This window comes from Telopea speciosissima, chromosome 1 (genome assembly GCF_018873765.1).
Source record: "Telopea speciosissima isolate NSW1024214 ecotype Mountain lineage chromosome 1, Tspe_v1, whole genome shotgun sequence".
NCBI lineage: Eukaryota > Viridiplantae > Streptophyta > Magnoliopsida > Proteales > Proteaceae > Telopea > Telopea speciosissima.
In genome coordinates, this window is record NC_057916.1 from 65,698,110 (window position 1) to 65,713,149 (window position 15,040).

General features: G+C 43.2%; 1 protein-coding gene across 1 annotated transcript in view; it reads right to left on the reverse strand.

Annotated features, from left to right (window-relative positions):
- Positions 1–209: 209 nt before the first annotated feature.
- Positions 210–15,040, reverse strand: part of LOC122648930 — a 30,894-nt gene continuing 16,063 nt past the window's right edge. The window contains exon 4 of the mRNA XM_043842248.1: positions 210–575. Coding sequence (XP_043698183.1) covers positions 342–575 — 234 coding nt within the window. The 3' untranslated portion in view covers positions 210–341. The remainder of the gene's footprint in view (positions 576–15,040) is intronic.

Below are 15,040 nucleotides of genomic sequence, written 5' to 3' on the forward strand. Positions count from 1 at the left end.
ACTCCCATTAAGCTGAAACTTGACATGTGAATACGGGGTGTAGGGATCTAATTCTCCACCAAAATAAAGTGAGCTACCCAGCCGAGCTTAGGTGGGCAGGCCACCTAGCCAACCTCTCTGCCCAAGAGGAAAAAATTATATCATTCTTATTTCACTGATTTTACAATTGTGAACGAACATCTCCTTGTACCATTATTCAAACTAACCGCGGTGGGAGAAATTCGCTTTACCTGAACAAAAAATCACATCTATTGACTGTTAATAATGTTCTCAAAGTAGCAGAGTGAGGTTGGGTATTGCTTACATTTTTATTCTCAAATAATGTTGACAATTTTTCACAATCAACTCATCTCACCACCTTTTTTGTCGAGAGAGGATGCTGTGTTGTGATGTTGGTCTGAATCCACATTGCACACTTTTGCCATCTTCTCTGCCTCAACTTTCTCAGGTACAGCCTGCTCATGCATGGCCTTCATCATTTCCTTCATTCTCCTTTCCTCTCCTTCAAGCTGTGTGTTCATTATAAGCTCAGCCTGCTTGTCCAGTGGCTTGAAGTACTCTTCAATAGCAGCCTCCTGCATATATGAATGGCAAACATTTACATAAGGAGAAACGAAAAAATGAATATAATCCAACTGACTCGATGCAATCCTGGGTCATGAAACAAACTTTGGAATCGTTGTGGGCCCACAAGAATATTAAATAGCTCAAATTAAGAGTTTAGTGGCAAAATGTTAATAAATAGAAGTCGATCTGGACCCTTGCAATAAAGGAGAACAGTATTAAGGGCTAATTGACATTTAGAATTGACAAGGGAGGCGTATTCTGGAATTTCAGAAGAAAGAATGGCATAATATTATCCAACATAACAAGGAGAGGCCTAATCGTAGTTAACAGACAATTAGGTCTTTAATAACAAATAGAAGAAGTCTTCTTCTCCCTCATGATGGCAGCTAGCTACAGTAGAACAGTTTCCACTCTCAATGAGAGTTCTCGCCCCAATCAGGCACAATCAAGAGGAAACTTTAGGATTAGATTGCCAACCCAATTTACTCTAAAGCCCACACGAGGATTGCTCGAAACAGCAATCTGGAAATTTTAGAAAATACCTGCAATTGACCCAGGTGGTAGGATGGAAATCAGTTCTAGTAGCAGGGAAATTTCTTACAATCAAAAGTGGTTTTGGGAACAATCACCTAGGGTTTGGGTTGCCCTAGGGTGGTGAACTAACGGACAGAATCAGGAGGAGAATAGACAAGGGGATGAGAGAGATCGATCAGAAATCTCTGAGTCTTGCCGGTTCGGTAAAAACACAGAAAAGTTGTAAAACAGGAAATAACAGAATAGGAAAGGAAGATGAGAGCTTACCAAAGAAGGACTGACAGAATTGAGCAATGGAAGAAATAGGGAAGGAGAGAGAAAAGTCAGAGCCGCTCGGAAGAAGGGAGAAAGGCCACACAGCCTGAAATCGCACAACACAGGTAAACAAAATCCCATTTTCCTTTTATTCAATTCAATTCTAATATTCAATTGTGTGGACATTGTGAGTAATGGCTTGTGACTAATTGTTCACAGCCCCTCTTTATTTATAATAGATGAGAGAACATTCTAGAATAGGTACAAGGACGATAATGACCCTAGGACGTAAATACCCTTAAACCCATTTTACAACACTCCCCCTCAAGTTGGTGCATAATATCAAACATTCCCAACTTACTAACAATCGACATAAAACTCTTCCTATTAATGCTCTTAGTGAGTGTCGGCTAGCTGATCTCCTGACTGAACAAAAGGAATGGATACCAATCCTTGCTCCAGCTTCTCCTTCATAAATCTCAACATGCTTGGTATGATCGTGTTGTACTGGGTTATGAGCAATACTTATTGCTGATTTACTATCACAGTAGAGGCGCATGGGTAGTGTAACAAGAACACACAAATCACGAAGAAGACCTTGCAGCCAAAGTAACTCACAAATACCATGGGCCATAACCTGAAATTCTGCTTCAGCACTGGATTGAGCATCCACCGATTGTTTCTTTCTCCTCCAAGTCACTAAATTCCTGCCAACAAAGGTACCGTACCCAAAGGTGGACCTCCTGTCATCCTCAATCCGTAAGTGTCCCTGGGAAGAAAATAGAACACCTTTCCTGGGTGCAAAATTCAAATATCTCAAGATCATGTATGCTACCTCAAGGTGAGTAGAGTGAGGATCATGCATATACTGACTACCAACACTTACTGCAAGGCCATGTGTGAGACAGGTATATCAACCAGCCAACTAATCTCTAATAGCTGCCTCTATTCACAGGATCTCCATTTTTACTCTTTAGGTGAGTATTTGGCTCCAAAGGGGTATCTACAGGCTTACACCCCAACATTCCTGTTTCAAATAACAAATCAAGAGTATACTTTCGTTGTGATAGGAAGATACCTTGAGCAGAATAAGCAACCTCAATCCCAAGGAAATATCTAAGTTGTCTTAGGTCTTTGATATCAAATTCTATCCCCAAATAAGTCTTCTACTTCTTTATTTCATCAACATCATTTCTAGTAATGATGTTGTCGTCTACATCAACAATCAGCACAGGGATGAGTTGGTCTCTCTTCTTGATAAACAAAGTATGACCAGTATCACTTTGTTTGTAGCCGATTGACACCATCGCTCTATGGAAGCGCCCAAACCAAGCCCTTGGAGACTGTTTTAAACCGTATAGGGCCTTCTTGAGATAACACACTTTTCCTTGGGTATCTATATCAATAAAACCCGGAGGAATGTCCATATACACCTCTTCAAGCTCCCCATGGAGAAAAGCATTCTTCACATCTAGTTGTTGAAGATCCCATCCTTGATTGGTTACACATGAGATGATAACTCTAACAATATTCATCTTTGCAAATAGGGGCAAAGGTCTCTTGATAAACGATCCCATGAGACTAAGTAAATCCTCTAGCAACCAATCTCGCCTTATATCGCTCCCAAGTCCCATCAGCCTTGTGTTTGACAGTGAAGACCCATTTGCAACCGATTGATTTCTTTCCCGGTGGAAGACTCACCACATCCCACGTATCATTTTTTTCCAAAGCCCTCATTTCCTCATTCATTGCATCTTTCCATCTCGAAATGGCCATTACTTCCTGCCAGGTGTTAGGGATAGAAACAGGAGACAGAGTGGAAACAAAAGCATGGAAAGATGGAGAAAGAGAGACATAAGAAACAACATTATAGATGGGATGTTGTGTACAAGTTCTACGAGGTTTACGAACAGTGATTGGTACATCTAAAGTGGGATCTAAAGGGGACTTACCAGAAGAAGTGGGCAACAGACCCGGATCAGAGAGCATCGATTGGTTGGGAGCAGTGGTGGTGGTATTGTCAACTTGCTTCTGCTTGTGCAACGTTCCTCTGTTAAAAACCTTCAAAGGATCGGATTTCCCAGTCTCCCCTGCACTTGAGATTGCTCCTATTCCTATCCTGTTATTCCGTCCTCAAGTTCAACTGAAATGTCTTCCACCAAAAATCATCAAGAGAGGTAATCAAAGGCACCTCCTCTTCACTAGAAGACTCCCCTTGAAGAGGAGCGTGAGATGGAAAATACACCTTGGTTCCGCGAAAAACCACATCCATAGTAACAAATAATTTTCTAGAGGGAGGATGATAACACTTTTATCCCTTCTACGTAGCAGAGTAACCCAGAAAAATACAACGCAACCCCTTGGGATCAAATTTGCCATGAACATGACAATTTCGGGCAAATACCACAGAGCGAAAAACCTTCGGAGGTACCACAAAGGAGGAAGATCCTATCAGCACCTCAATGGGACAGCGGGAGGACAACACCCAAGAGGTCAGACAATTAATTAGATATGCTGCCAATAGGACAGCATCGCCCCAAAACTGAGGTGGAACATTCATGGCAAACAATAAAGATCTGGCGACCTCCAAAAGATGGTGATTCTTCCATTCGGCGATACCATTCTAAGCTGGAGTATCCAGGTAACTTGTCTGGTGGATAATGCCATGGTCCGACAAATATTTCTGAAAGGTGCCATCCACATATTCCTTCCCATTGTCCAATCGAAGGATCTTAACCTTGGCATCGAATTGGGTTTGAATCATTTTGTGAAAGAGTTGAAAACAAGTAAATACATCACTTTTCTGGTGGATAAGATACACCCAGGTGGTACAACTAAAACAATCTATGAAAGTTACAAACCACCTATATCCAGAAGTAGAAACACAACGGCAGGGCCCCACACATCAGAGTGAATTAAACTGAAAGGAACCAAACTACAATTATCTAAAATAGGATAAACTTCCCGAGTTTGCTTTGCAAAAATGCAAGCATCACAACTAAAATTATTGGCATTACAAGTTTTCACTAAACTGGGAAATAAAAATAATAAAATGCCTAAAGGAGGATGACCCAAGCGTCGATGCCACCAATGCAAATCAGCCAAAGCAGAAGCAGACGAATTAGACTGGGAAACCATTGCTGATGGAGAACTGCCAATCAAGTAAAGACCACCAACCACCTTACCACAGCCAATCGTATTTCCCATTACCAAGTCCTGAAAAAGACAATGATCAGGGAAAAGGTTGCAATTGAGGTCACGGGTAAGATTACTAATAGAAAGCAAGTTAGTGGAAAAATTGGGAACATGTAAAATGGATGAAAGACATAGAGATGGAGTACATGTAATGGTGCCTGTTAAGGATGTTGATTAGTTTTGTAGTCTAGGGGGTGTTTGGTTTGATTTCTGTCTTATTTCTGTTTCTAGTTTATTTTCTATATTAAGGGTAGTTTAGGTATTGTTGAATAATGTAAACCAGAATACCGTGGGGGTATTCTGGTCTTTTGGGTGCTTTAGTATTATGTTTTATAGTTGTTTATGTACTGCCTAGCTGTATTGGCTAGGCAGGGGTATTTTGGTCATGTAATTTCATATTCCAGCATTATAAATATAGGTGCCTGGGTGATCACAATAGATCATTCAAGTTTGCTCAGTTCTGTTTTTTTGTATTCTAGTTTTGAACATGGTATCAGAGCTAGGGTTTTAAGACCTGCTCGATTGTTCAAAAACAACCCTTTTTCCCTTGATTCCTCTCCTCTCCCTCTTCTCCTCTCCCTTCTCCCTTCTCTCTTCTCTTCCTTTGATCCATTCAACCCTTTTTAGGGCAGCACCCATGAGGTGATCCATCTATGGTTCGAGTGCTGCCCTCCATCTCACCTCAATTTTAAAACCTAATTCAGATCGATAGCTGCTGCCATTATCTCTCTCTGCGATTCATGATTGCTTCAGTTTTTTTCGGAGATCGATCTCATAACAGTTGGGAGATCAATTGGTTTCTTTGGAGCATCAATGCAGGCCTACGACAGCATCTATCCTCTCTGATTTCACATTGATTGAAGACCCCACAGCTGCAGCCTCTTTCCTCTTCTTATCGATGCAAAACCCTGACACTTTATCGATTTGGTTCTTCTAGGCTGCTGTTTGGGAAGATTTTTTGAGGGATTATTCCTTGGTTATATTGCTGCACTCGACACTGTTTCAGCCTTGAATTCCTGCTGTTTTTTTTTTAAGATCAGAATTCTGTCCAATTTCAGATCGACCACTGCAGAATTTTTGAAATTCAGTTTTTTTTCAAAAAAACTCGAATTTTACCTTGCTGCATTATGGGTGACTCAGAGGTTACATCAGCTGCTACTGGAGGAGATCAGACCAGGACTGATTTCTTGCCCTATGCTGCTGCCATAAAACTAGATGGTACCAATTATCTGATTTGGGCCAGATCCTTATCCCTCACTGTGGCTGGCAGGGGACTCACTGGCCACCTTACTGGTATCACCAAACAGCCCACTGAAGAAGGGGCTGCCCGCACTAAATGGGCTGCTAATGATGCGATGGTGATGTCTTTTGTTCTGAATTCTATGACCACTGACATTTCTAGTCAGTACCTTCTCCTTGACACTGCGACTCAGATATGGACTGCTGTCAAGGGTACTTATGGTCGTTCAGGGGGTGGTGCTCAGGTTTATGAGATCCGAAAGACTCTTCAACACACTACCCAGAAAGAGATGACAGTCACCAAGTACTATGCTGCCCTCAAGTGCTTATGGCAGCAACTGGATCACTATGCTCGATTCCTGCCTACTACTGCTGCAGATATTACAGCCTACCACACTTATGTGGATCAGTTTCGAGTCTATGACTTCCTGGCTGGACTTAATGATGATTATGACCCTATTCGGGTGCAGGTTCTTGGTCGAGTTCCTTTTCCCACTTTGGAGGAAACTTTTTCATATGTTCACAGTGAAGAGACAAGGAGGGCTGCTATGATGATTACTCCTAAGGTTGACAGATCAGCTTTACAGACTACTGGTTCCTTCACTACTGACACTTCTGTTGATAATGTTGCTGCTACTGCTGCTAGTAAAGAGCCTGTGAAGTGTGATCATTGCCACAAACCATATCACACTAAGGCTCAGTGTTGGAAACTTCATGGGAAGCCTGCTGATTTTGAGAGCAAACGTGGTCGTGCTAAATCTAAAAACAAGGCCAATCACACTGAAAGTGTAGCTTCAGCTCCCACTACTGACATTGGTTTCTCCCAGGAAGAACTTCAAGCTCTCCGGCGTCTGTTGAACACATCTGCTGCCCCCACTACATCTGCTGCCAATTCAGGTTCCTTCTTTGCCCATACAGGTATTTCCTTTGCTGGTCATTGTGCATCCGTGGTCTCCACTCCTTGGATCATAGACTCTGGAGCTACTGATCACATGACAGGTTCCTCCAGTCTTTTTAATACCTACTTCCCTGCCTCTGGTAAAGACAAAGTAAAAATTGCTGATGGGTCCCTCTCCTCCATATCTGGGAAGGGCTCCATTGGTTGTTCTCCTTCATTGACTTTATCTTCTGTGTTACATATTCCCAAGTTTACTACTAACCTTCTCTCCATTAGTAGTATCACTAAATCTTTAAACTGCAAAGTGACATTCTTTCCTACTCATTGTATTTTTCAGGAACTGGACTCGGGGAAGACGATTGGATCGGGTAAAGTGCATGGCGGATTGTACCTGCTTGATGGAGATCCTGCATCTACACCGGCTTTTCCCTCTAGACTTTGTTCACCAGCATCTTTTTCCTCTGAATTACACTTATGGCACTCTAGACTAGGACATCCACCTTTAGGAACCTTATCTACTTTATTTCCCGCATTCGGCAAAACTTATAATAAAGAAGATTTTTTTTGTGAGCCTTGTGTCTTGGCCAAACAGACACGTTCCAACTATCCTATTTCTAATAAAAGGTCATCTTCTTTATTTCATGTTGTTCATTCTGATGTGTGGGGTCCTAGTAGAAAAGTTGCCCTTTCGGGTCATCGGTGGTATGTCACCTTTATTGATTGCTATTCTAGGTTTACTTGGGTTTATCTGATGCACAACAAAAGTGAGGTTTTCTCATGTTTTCAGCACTTTCACCAGCTGGTTCAAACTCAATTTCATACCACTATTCAAATTTTACGGAGTGATAATGGGCGAGAGTATATGGAAGGTCAGTTCCAAAAATACCTGGCTGCCCATGGGATCCTCCACCGGACCAATGTGTTGATACTCCAGCCCAAAATGGTGTGGTGAGAGGAAGAACCGCCACCTCTTAGAGGTCGCTCGTGCCCTTTTGTTTGCCGGAATGTCCCCTCGGTTCATTGGGGATCTGTTCTCACTTGCCGCCTATTTAATTAATAGGCTGCCCGATCGGGTCCTTCACTCTAAACCCCCTGTTGAGCTACTACTTGGCTCTTCCTCCTTTATTGTTCCCCCTAAGGTGTTTGGCTGCGTGTGCTATGCCGGGATACCAGGTCCCAGGCAAGCTTGAACTCCCGTAGTCTTCGGTGCATTTTCTTGGGGTACTCTGCTACTCAGAAGGGGTATAAATGCTATCACCCTCCATCCCGCCGACTTTTGTCAGCATGGATGTTGTGTTTCATGAGCGTCTCTCCTACTATGTGTCCCCACCTCTTCGGGGAGAGTGTTAGCGAAGATGTGTTGGCTGTTGAGCATCCTCCTCCACTCGGTCTGTCTATAATGAGTCCGTTCAGCCTCTGGTCCTCCCGAGTCGGGGGAGAAGTTCTTGTTCGGGGGAGCGGACCACTCCGATCGCAGGCCGAGGTTCTGTTCGGGGAGCGGACCCTCAAGCCCAAACTCCTGTCCAGAGAACCATTAGTGAATTTCAGAGGAGGATTGATGTTAGCACTATGAAGACCTATGGAAGGAGACATAATCAGGTTCAATCCACTGTTGCTCCTGTACCCATCCAATTGCCGAACCTGGATCCAGAACCTGCCTCTCCACCTGGTAATGTTCCTTCTCCTGACTTGCCCATTGCCCTTCGCAAAGGTGTCAGGACTTGTACTCAGCATCCCATATCTCATGTTGTCTCTTATGACTCCCTTTCCCCATCATTTCGTGCTTTTGTTACTTCTCTTTCTTCTGTTCGTGTTCCTAATAATTGGCAGGAAGCTTTATCAGATGGAAAGTGGAAGGCAGCCATGATGGAAGAAATGGAAGCTTTGAAAAAAAATAACACATGGGAGCTTGTTGTTCTTCCACCTGGGAAGAAAACCGTTGGATGTAAATGGGTGTTTGTGGTGAAACAGAAGGTGGATGGCACCGTGGATAGATATAAGGCACGGCTCGTTGCCAAGGGTTTTACTCGGACATACGGCAAGACTACCAGGAGACCTTTGCACTGTTGCAAAGTTGAATACGATTCGTGTGTTGTTATCTTGTGCGATCAACCTTGGTTGGGAGTTGCACAGACTAGATGTTAAAAATGCCTTCTGAATGGAGCACTGGAGGAGGAGGTATACATGGACATTCCACCGGGGTTCTCTTGTGCGATAATAGAGGAAAAGTGTGCGGTGCTAAGCGTGCTTGTATGGGCTGAAGCTTGATCGCCCCGGGCTTGGTTTGGTCGATTCCACAAGGCCATGATTTACGTGGGCTATAAGCGAGTAATGCTGATCACACACTCTTCATCAAGAGGGTTGGTGAAAAACTCACTTGTTCTTATAGTCTACGTTGATGATATAGTGGTTCGGCAATGATGGTGATGAGATCGGACAGGTTGAAGACCTTCCTTGGCCAGGAATTTGAGATTAAAGATCTAGGCAAATTAAGATACTTTCTTGGGATTGAAGTGGCCAGATCTGCGAAAGGCATATTTCTCTCCCAAAGAAAGTATGTCCTAGACTTGTTGGCTGAAACCGGTTTGCTAGGCTGCCACCCTTCGGACACTCCTATGGATCCTCTTGTTCGGCTCAAGGAAAATGGGGGTGAGCTGTTGATAAAGGTCGGTACCAAAGACTTGTAGGGAAGCTGATTTACCTTTCACACACTCGTCCGGACATTCTTGTTCTTTGTGAGTGCGAGTGAGTCAATTTATGCATGATCCCTACACTTCTCATATGGAGGCTGTTCTTCGTATTCTACATTATTTGAAGTCAACTCCTGGAAAGGGCATTCTTTTGTCCTCACATGGTCACCTATGGGTAGAGGCATACACCGATGCTGATTGGGCTGGTTCAGCAGATCGAAAGTCCATTTCTGGATATTGTTCTTTTGTAGGTGGAAATCTTGTTACCTGGCGTAGCAAGAAGCAGAATGTAGTTGCTCGTTCTAGTGCCGAAGCTGAATTCAGAGCTATGGCACAAGGAATTTGTGAGTTACTTTGGCTTAAAGGGCTGCTACAAGACTTGGGTCTACCTATTCGCCTTCCTATGATCTTTGTCATCGCGATAACAAGGCTGCAATCAAGTATAGCACACAACCCGGTGCAGCATGACCGTACCAAACATGTTGAGGTGGATAGGCATTTCATCAAGGAGAAATTAGAAGATGGGCAGATATGTATTCCCTTTGTGACTTCTTCGGATCAGCTTGCTGATATCTTCACCAAGGGTCTGCCTGGAAAATTATTTCACCCTAATCTAGTCAAGTTGGGCATGATCGACATATTTGCTCCAACTTGAGGGGGAGTGTTGAATAATGTAAACCAGAATACCGTGGGGGTATTCTGGTCTTTTGGGTGCTTTAGTATTATGTTTTATAGTTGTTTATGTACTGCCTAGCTGTATTGGCTAGGCAGGGGTATTTTGGTCATGTAATTTCATATTCCAGCATTATAAATATAGGTGCCTGGGTGATCACAATAGATCATTCAAGTTTGCTCAGTTCTGTTTTTTTGTATTCTAGTTTTGAACAGGTATTTACTCTTGTAATGTGGTTTATTCAATATAAGTAATATTGTCCCCCTCACGATTCAATTACTTAGAATCATGAGGGAGTTTTCCTGCTATCTCTAACAATCTCTCTTCTCCTTCTTTCTCTTCTCTTCTCCTTCTCCATCTTCTCCCCTCTTCTTCTCTACTGGTCACGATTGCAGGTCTGCACTCTCACATGGTATCAGAGCAGCGATTCTGATCCACAATCTGCTCCCCTCCTGCGGTTTTGAAGACTTTTCTGTGTTCTCTCTTGTCGTGGTCCACAGCAACCATATGCTGCCTTCTATTGCTTGAACCCTAGTCATATTATAATGAAGGACTAGGGTTCCCTGCTGTGCTACTGCTTGGCTGTCTGCAAGGTGGATGATTGAAGTGTTTCTGCCCCAACCTGAAATCGATTTTCCAAAAACCCTGTGGAAATCGATTTTGCTTCTCCTGGATTTTTTTTTCTTTTCTCTACATTGGCTGCTGGTCTGGGGTTTTATTCTCTGTTGTTGGTGATTATTTGGCCATAAATTGGTCTCCTTTTTGGCTGCTGCTCTCAAGGTTATCGGGTCCTCTGTTTTTCTGCCCTATTTTGGGTTTTTTGGCTGAAATCGATTTATTTTGGCCTGTCCTATTTGTTGGCTGCATCTGTTCAAGCTTTGAGGTATCATCTACTTAGTTATCATGGCTGTTTCTAAGCCTCCTACAGATCACTTTAACGTTCAGATTACTACCATCAAGTTGAATGGTGCTTCGAACTATCTTCTTTGGTCTCAAGCCTTTGAGGTATATGTTACTGCACGCCGGAAGATGTTTTACCTTACTATGACTCCTCCAGCCTCTACTGATGATAAATATGAAGATTGGAATGCAACCCTCCTCTGCTGGCTTTGGAATAGCATGGAGCCCTCCATAGCCTCAAACGTGATGTTTCATAAAACTAACAAGGGTGTTTGGGAAGAACTCAAGGAGAGCTATTCTCAAGACACTAATCTTTCACGGATTTATGATTTGTATGAAAAGTTTTTCTCCTTCAAGCAAGAGGGAAAATCTCTTGGCGAATACTACAGCTCTTTGAAGGGCATGTGGGAGGAACTCACTGTGTACCAGCCTATATCTACTGATGTTGCTGTGATTAAGGCTCAACGTTTTGAATTTCTTGTTGCTAAATTCCTCTCTGGGTTAGATTCTGATCTTCAGTCAGTCAAAAGCCAATTATTGACTGGTGAGAAGATCCCGTCAATGAATGAAGCTTACTGTCGCATACAAAGGGCTGTTTCTCCTTCCACGGTCAAATCTGATGCAGCTCCTGTCTCTAAGGATAATTCTGCCCTTTTTACTTCTACTGGAGGGCGTAGTCGTGGTGGTGGTACCTCTTCTCGAGGTAGTCGTGGTTCTGGAATTGGTCGTGGTCGTGGGGCTGTTTCTGGTGGGAGAGGGGCTGGTTTGAACCCTGCTGGTTCCTCTTCTAGTGATGGTGGTTCTCGATGGTGTTCTCACTGTGGTCGCCCTAACCACACTGTTGAAAAATGCTGGCTGAAACATGGCAAACCACAATGGGCTCGTGAGCAGTTTGCCAATGCCGCAGTCTCTAATGGAGCGGCTGATTCTGTGCATCCTTCTAACACTAATCATGGGTCTCCTACTGATGGTGGTAGTACTTCTAGTGACCTGGTTTCTCAACTGTTACAACGAGTTCAACAACTGGAGGCATCATCATCTTCTACTCCTACAGCTACTCTCGCCCACTCAGGTACTACTGCATGTTTCGCCTCTTCATCCTCTCCGTGGGTCATTAACTCCGGTGCTTCTTCCCATATGACTGGTAAGCCTAATTTATTTTTCTCTTTTACTTAGTCTACTACTTCATCTTGGATTTCCATTGCCAATGGATCTTTTATTCCTGTTACTGGTCATGGGGATATTCCCCTTATCATCTAATCTTTCCTTGACTAATGTTCTTCATGTACCTAGGCTGTCTCTTAATCTTTTGTCTATTAGTCAGTTAACTAAATCTTTAAATTGCTCTATAACCTTCCATCCATCTCATTGTGTCTTTCAGGATCTCGCAACGAGGACGACGATTGGTGGCAGGCATGAGAAGGGTGGTCTCTATTATTTTGATTTGGCAACTTCTCCAACAGCGGCTGTTGCTACTTCTTCTGATGTTTCTCCACTACATTGGCACTATCGGCTAGGACATCCTTCCTTATCCAAGCTGCGACATCTAGTTCCTAGCTGCAAATCTGTCTCCCGTATTGAGTGTGAAGCTTGTGAGCTTGGCAAGCATCATCGTACTGCTTTTCCTTTGAGTCCAGAGTCTAGGAGTACTTCTTTATTTCAGTTAGTCCATTCTGATATTTGGGGGCCATGTAGAGTCCAGAGTCGATTGGGTTTTTGTTATTTTGTCAGTTTTATTGATGATCATTCTCGGATGACATGGTCGTACCTCTTGAAGGATAGATCTGAGTTTGTTTCTGTTTTCAAACAATTTTATAATGAAATTCGTATTCAATTTGGTGTTCATTTGAAAATTTTACGTCATCGATAATGCTCGAACTGGTTCAACATGAGATCTTTTCCTTTTGTTCTGACAATGGCATTCTTCATCAAACTAGTTGCTCTTATACACCACAACAAAATGGTGTGGCGGAGCGCAAAAACCGTCATTTGTTGGACATTACTAGATCATTAATGTTTCATATGAATGTTCTTAAACTCTATTGGGCTAATGCACTGTTGACTGCTTGTTTCTTGATTAATCGCATGCCTTCCTCGGTTCTTCATGATCAAATTCCTTTTAATGTTGTTTTTCCGGAGCGGGCTGCTTTCTCTCTTCCTCCTCATGTTTTTTGCCAATGTTTTGTTCATATGCTTCGCCCTGGTCTTAATAAATTGTCTCCTAGGGCTATCAAGTGTCTGTTTCTTGGTTATTCTCATACCCAGAAGGGGTATCGATGTTTTGATCCGGTTTCTCACCAACACTTTGTCTCCCCTTATGTGACTTTCTTCGAAAATACTCCTTATTTTCCTGGTTCTTCCAGTGATATTGATCTCCCTGTTGATACTGGTGTTGTTGGTCCGGTTGTTACTACTGTTCCTCCTCTTCCGTTGGTTGCCAATCCTCTACGGGTCTATCACCGCCGGGCCCAACAATAGCCGCCGCCGGTGCCGCCTCAAAATGTTGTTGCTGCCCCTCTACCGCCACCAGCTGAGTCCTTGCCTGCGGATCCTCCTTTAGCTGCTAATGACCGTCCTATTGCTTTGCGCAAAGGTACTCGTACTTGCACTCAAAATAGTTCACTTCACCCATTGGCAAATTATGTCTCTGTTGCTCATCTCCCAACTTCTTATCGTGCTTTTGCTACTACATTACACTCTACCTTTGTTCCCACTTCTTATACCCTTGCCTTGTCTCACCCGGGGTGGAAACATGCTATGGATGTGGAGATGGATGCCTTGATCTCTCATAAGACTTGGTCATTAGTGGATCTACCACCTGGTAAGGATCTTGTTAAGTGTCGTTGGGTGTATACAGTTAAGTACAGTCCAGATGGAACTGTGGAACGGCTCAAGGCCCGTTTGGTTGCGAAAGGGTTTACACAGACCTATGGGGTCGACTATTTTGAGACCTTCTCTCCTGTTGCTCGTTTGAATTCTGTTCGTATCATCCTTTCCTTGGCTGTCAATCTTGATTGGCCTCTATTTCAGATGGATGTGAAGAACACCTTCTTGTATGGTGATCTCCAGGAGGAGGTATATATGGAGCAACCTCCTGGGTATGTTGCTTAAGGGGAGGATAGTGTCCAGGTTTGTCGCCTTCATAAGGCAATTTATGGACTGAAACAGTCTCCCCGTGCATGGTTTGATAAATTCAGCAGTGTTGTGGCTGGTTATGGGTTTTCTCAGTGCTATTCTGATTACTCTATTTTTGTTAGGCGTCAAGGGTCTAACGTGGTCATTCTTGCAGTATATGTCGATGATATCATTGTTACTAGTAATGATGATTCTGGAATTGCACAGGTGAAGACTTATTTGCATGATAATTTCCAGATCAAAGACTTAGGTTGCCTCAGGTACTTTCTTGGCATTGAGGTTGTTCGCTGCTCTCGAGGTCTTAGCCTGTCCCAGAGAAAGTATGTCCTTGATTTACTTGATGAGACAAAGATGTTAGGTTGTAAACCTATTGATACTCCTATGGATCCCCACATCAAGTTTGGTGCTTCTGATGACAAAGAGTTTGGTGACATACATCAGTATCGACGCTTGGTTGGTAACTTATTTATCGCACAGTTACTCGTCTTGATATCTCATTTGTTGTAGGGGTTGTTAGTCAGTTCATGCAGAACCCTAAGCAAGTACATTGGGATGTTGCCTGTCGCATTCTAAGATACCTCAAAAGTGCTCCTGGTAAGGGATTAGTGTATTGTCGCCATGGTCATACCAACGTGGTTGGGTTCTCTGATGCGGATTAGGCTGGTTCTGATGGCGATAGAAGATCGACCACAGGTTATTGTACTTTCTTTGGAGGAAATTTGGTTACTTGGAAGGGCAAGAAACAGACGACTGTAGCTCGTTCCAGTGCTGAGGCTGAATACAGAGCCATGGCTCACACTACTGCAGAGTTTATGTGGATTCGTTCATTCCTTATTGAGCTTAGTTATTCCAGTGATCAGCCCATGGAGATGTACTGTGATAACCAAGTTGCTATTTACATTGCCAACAACCCTGTCTTTCATGAACGGACCAAACATATTGAAGTTGATTGTC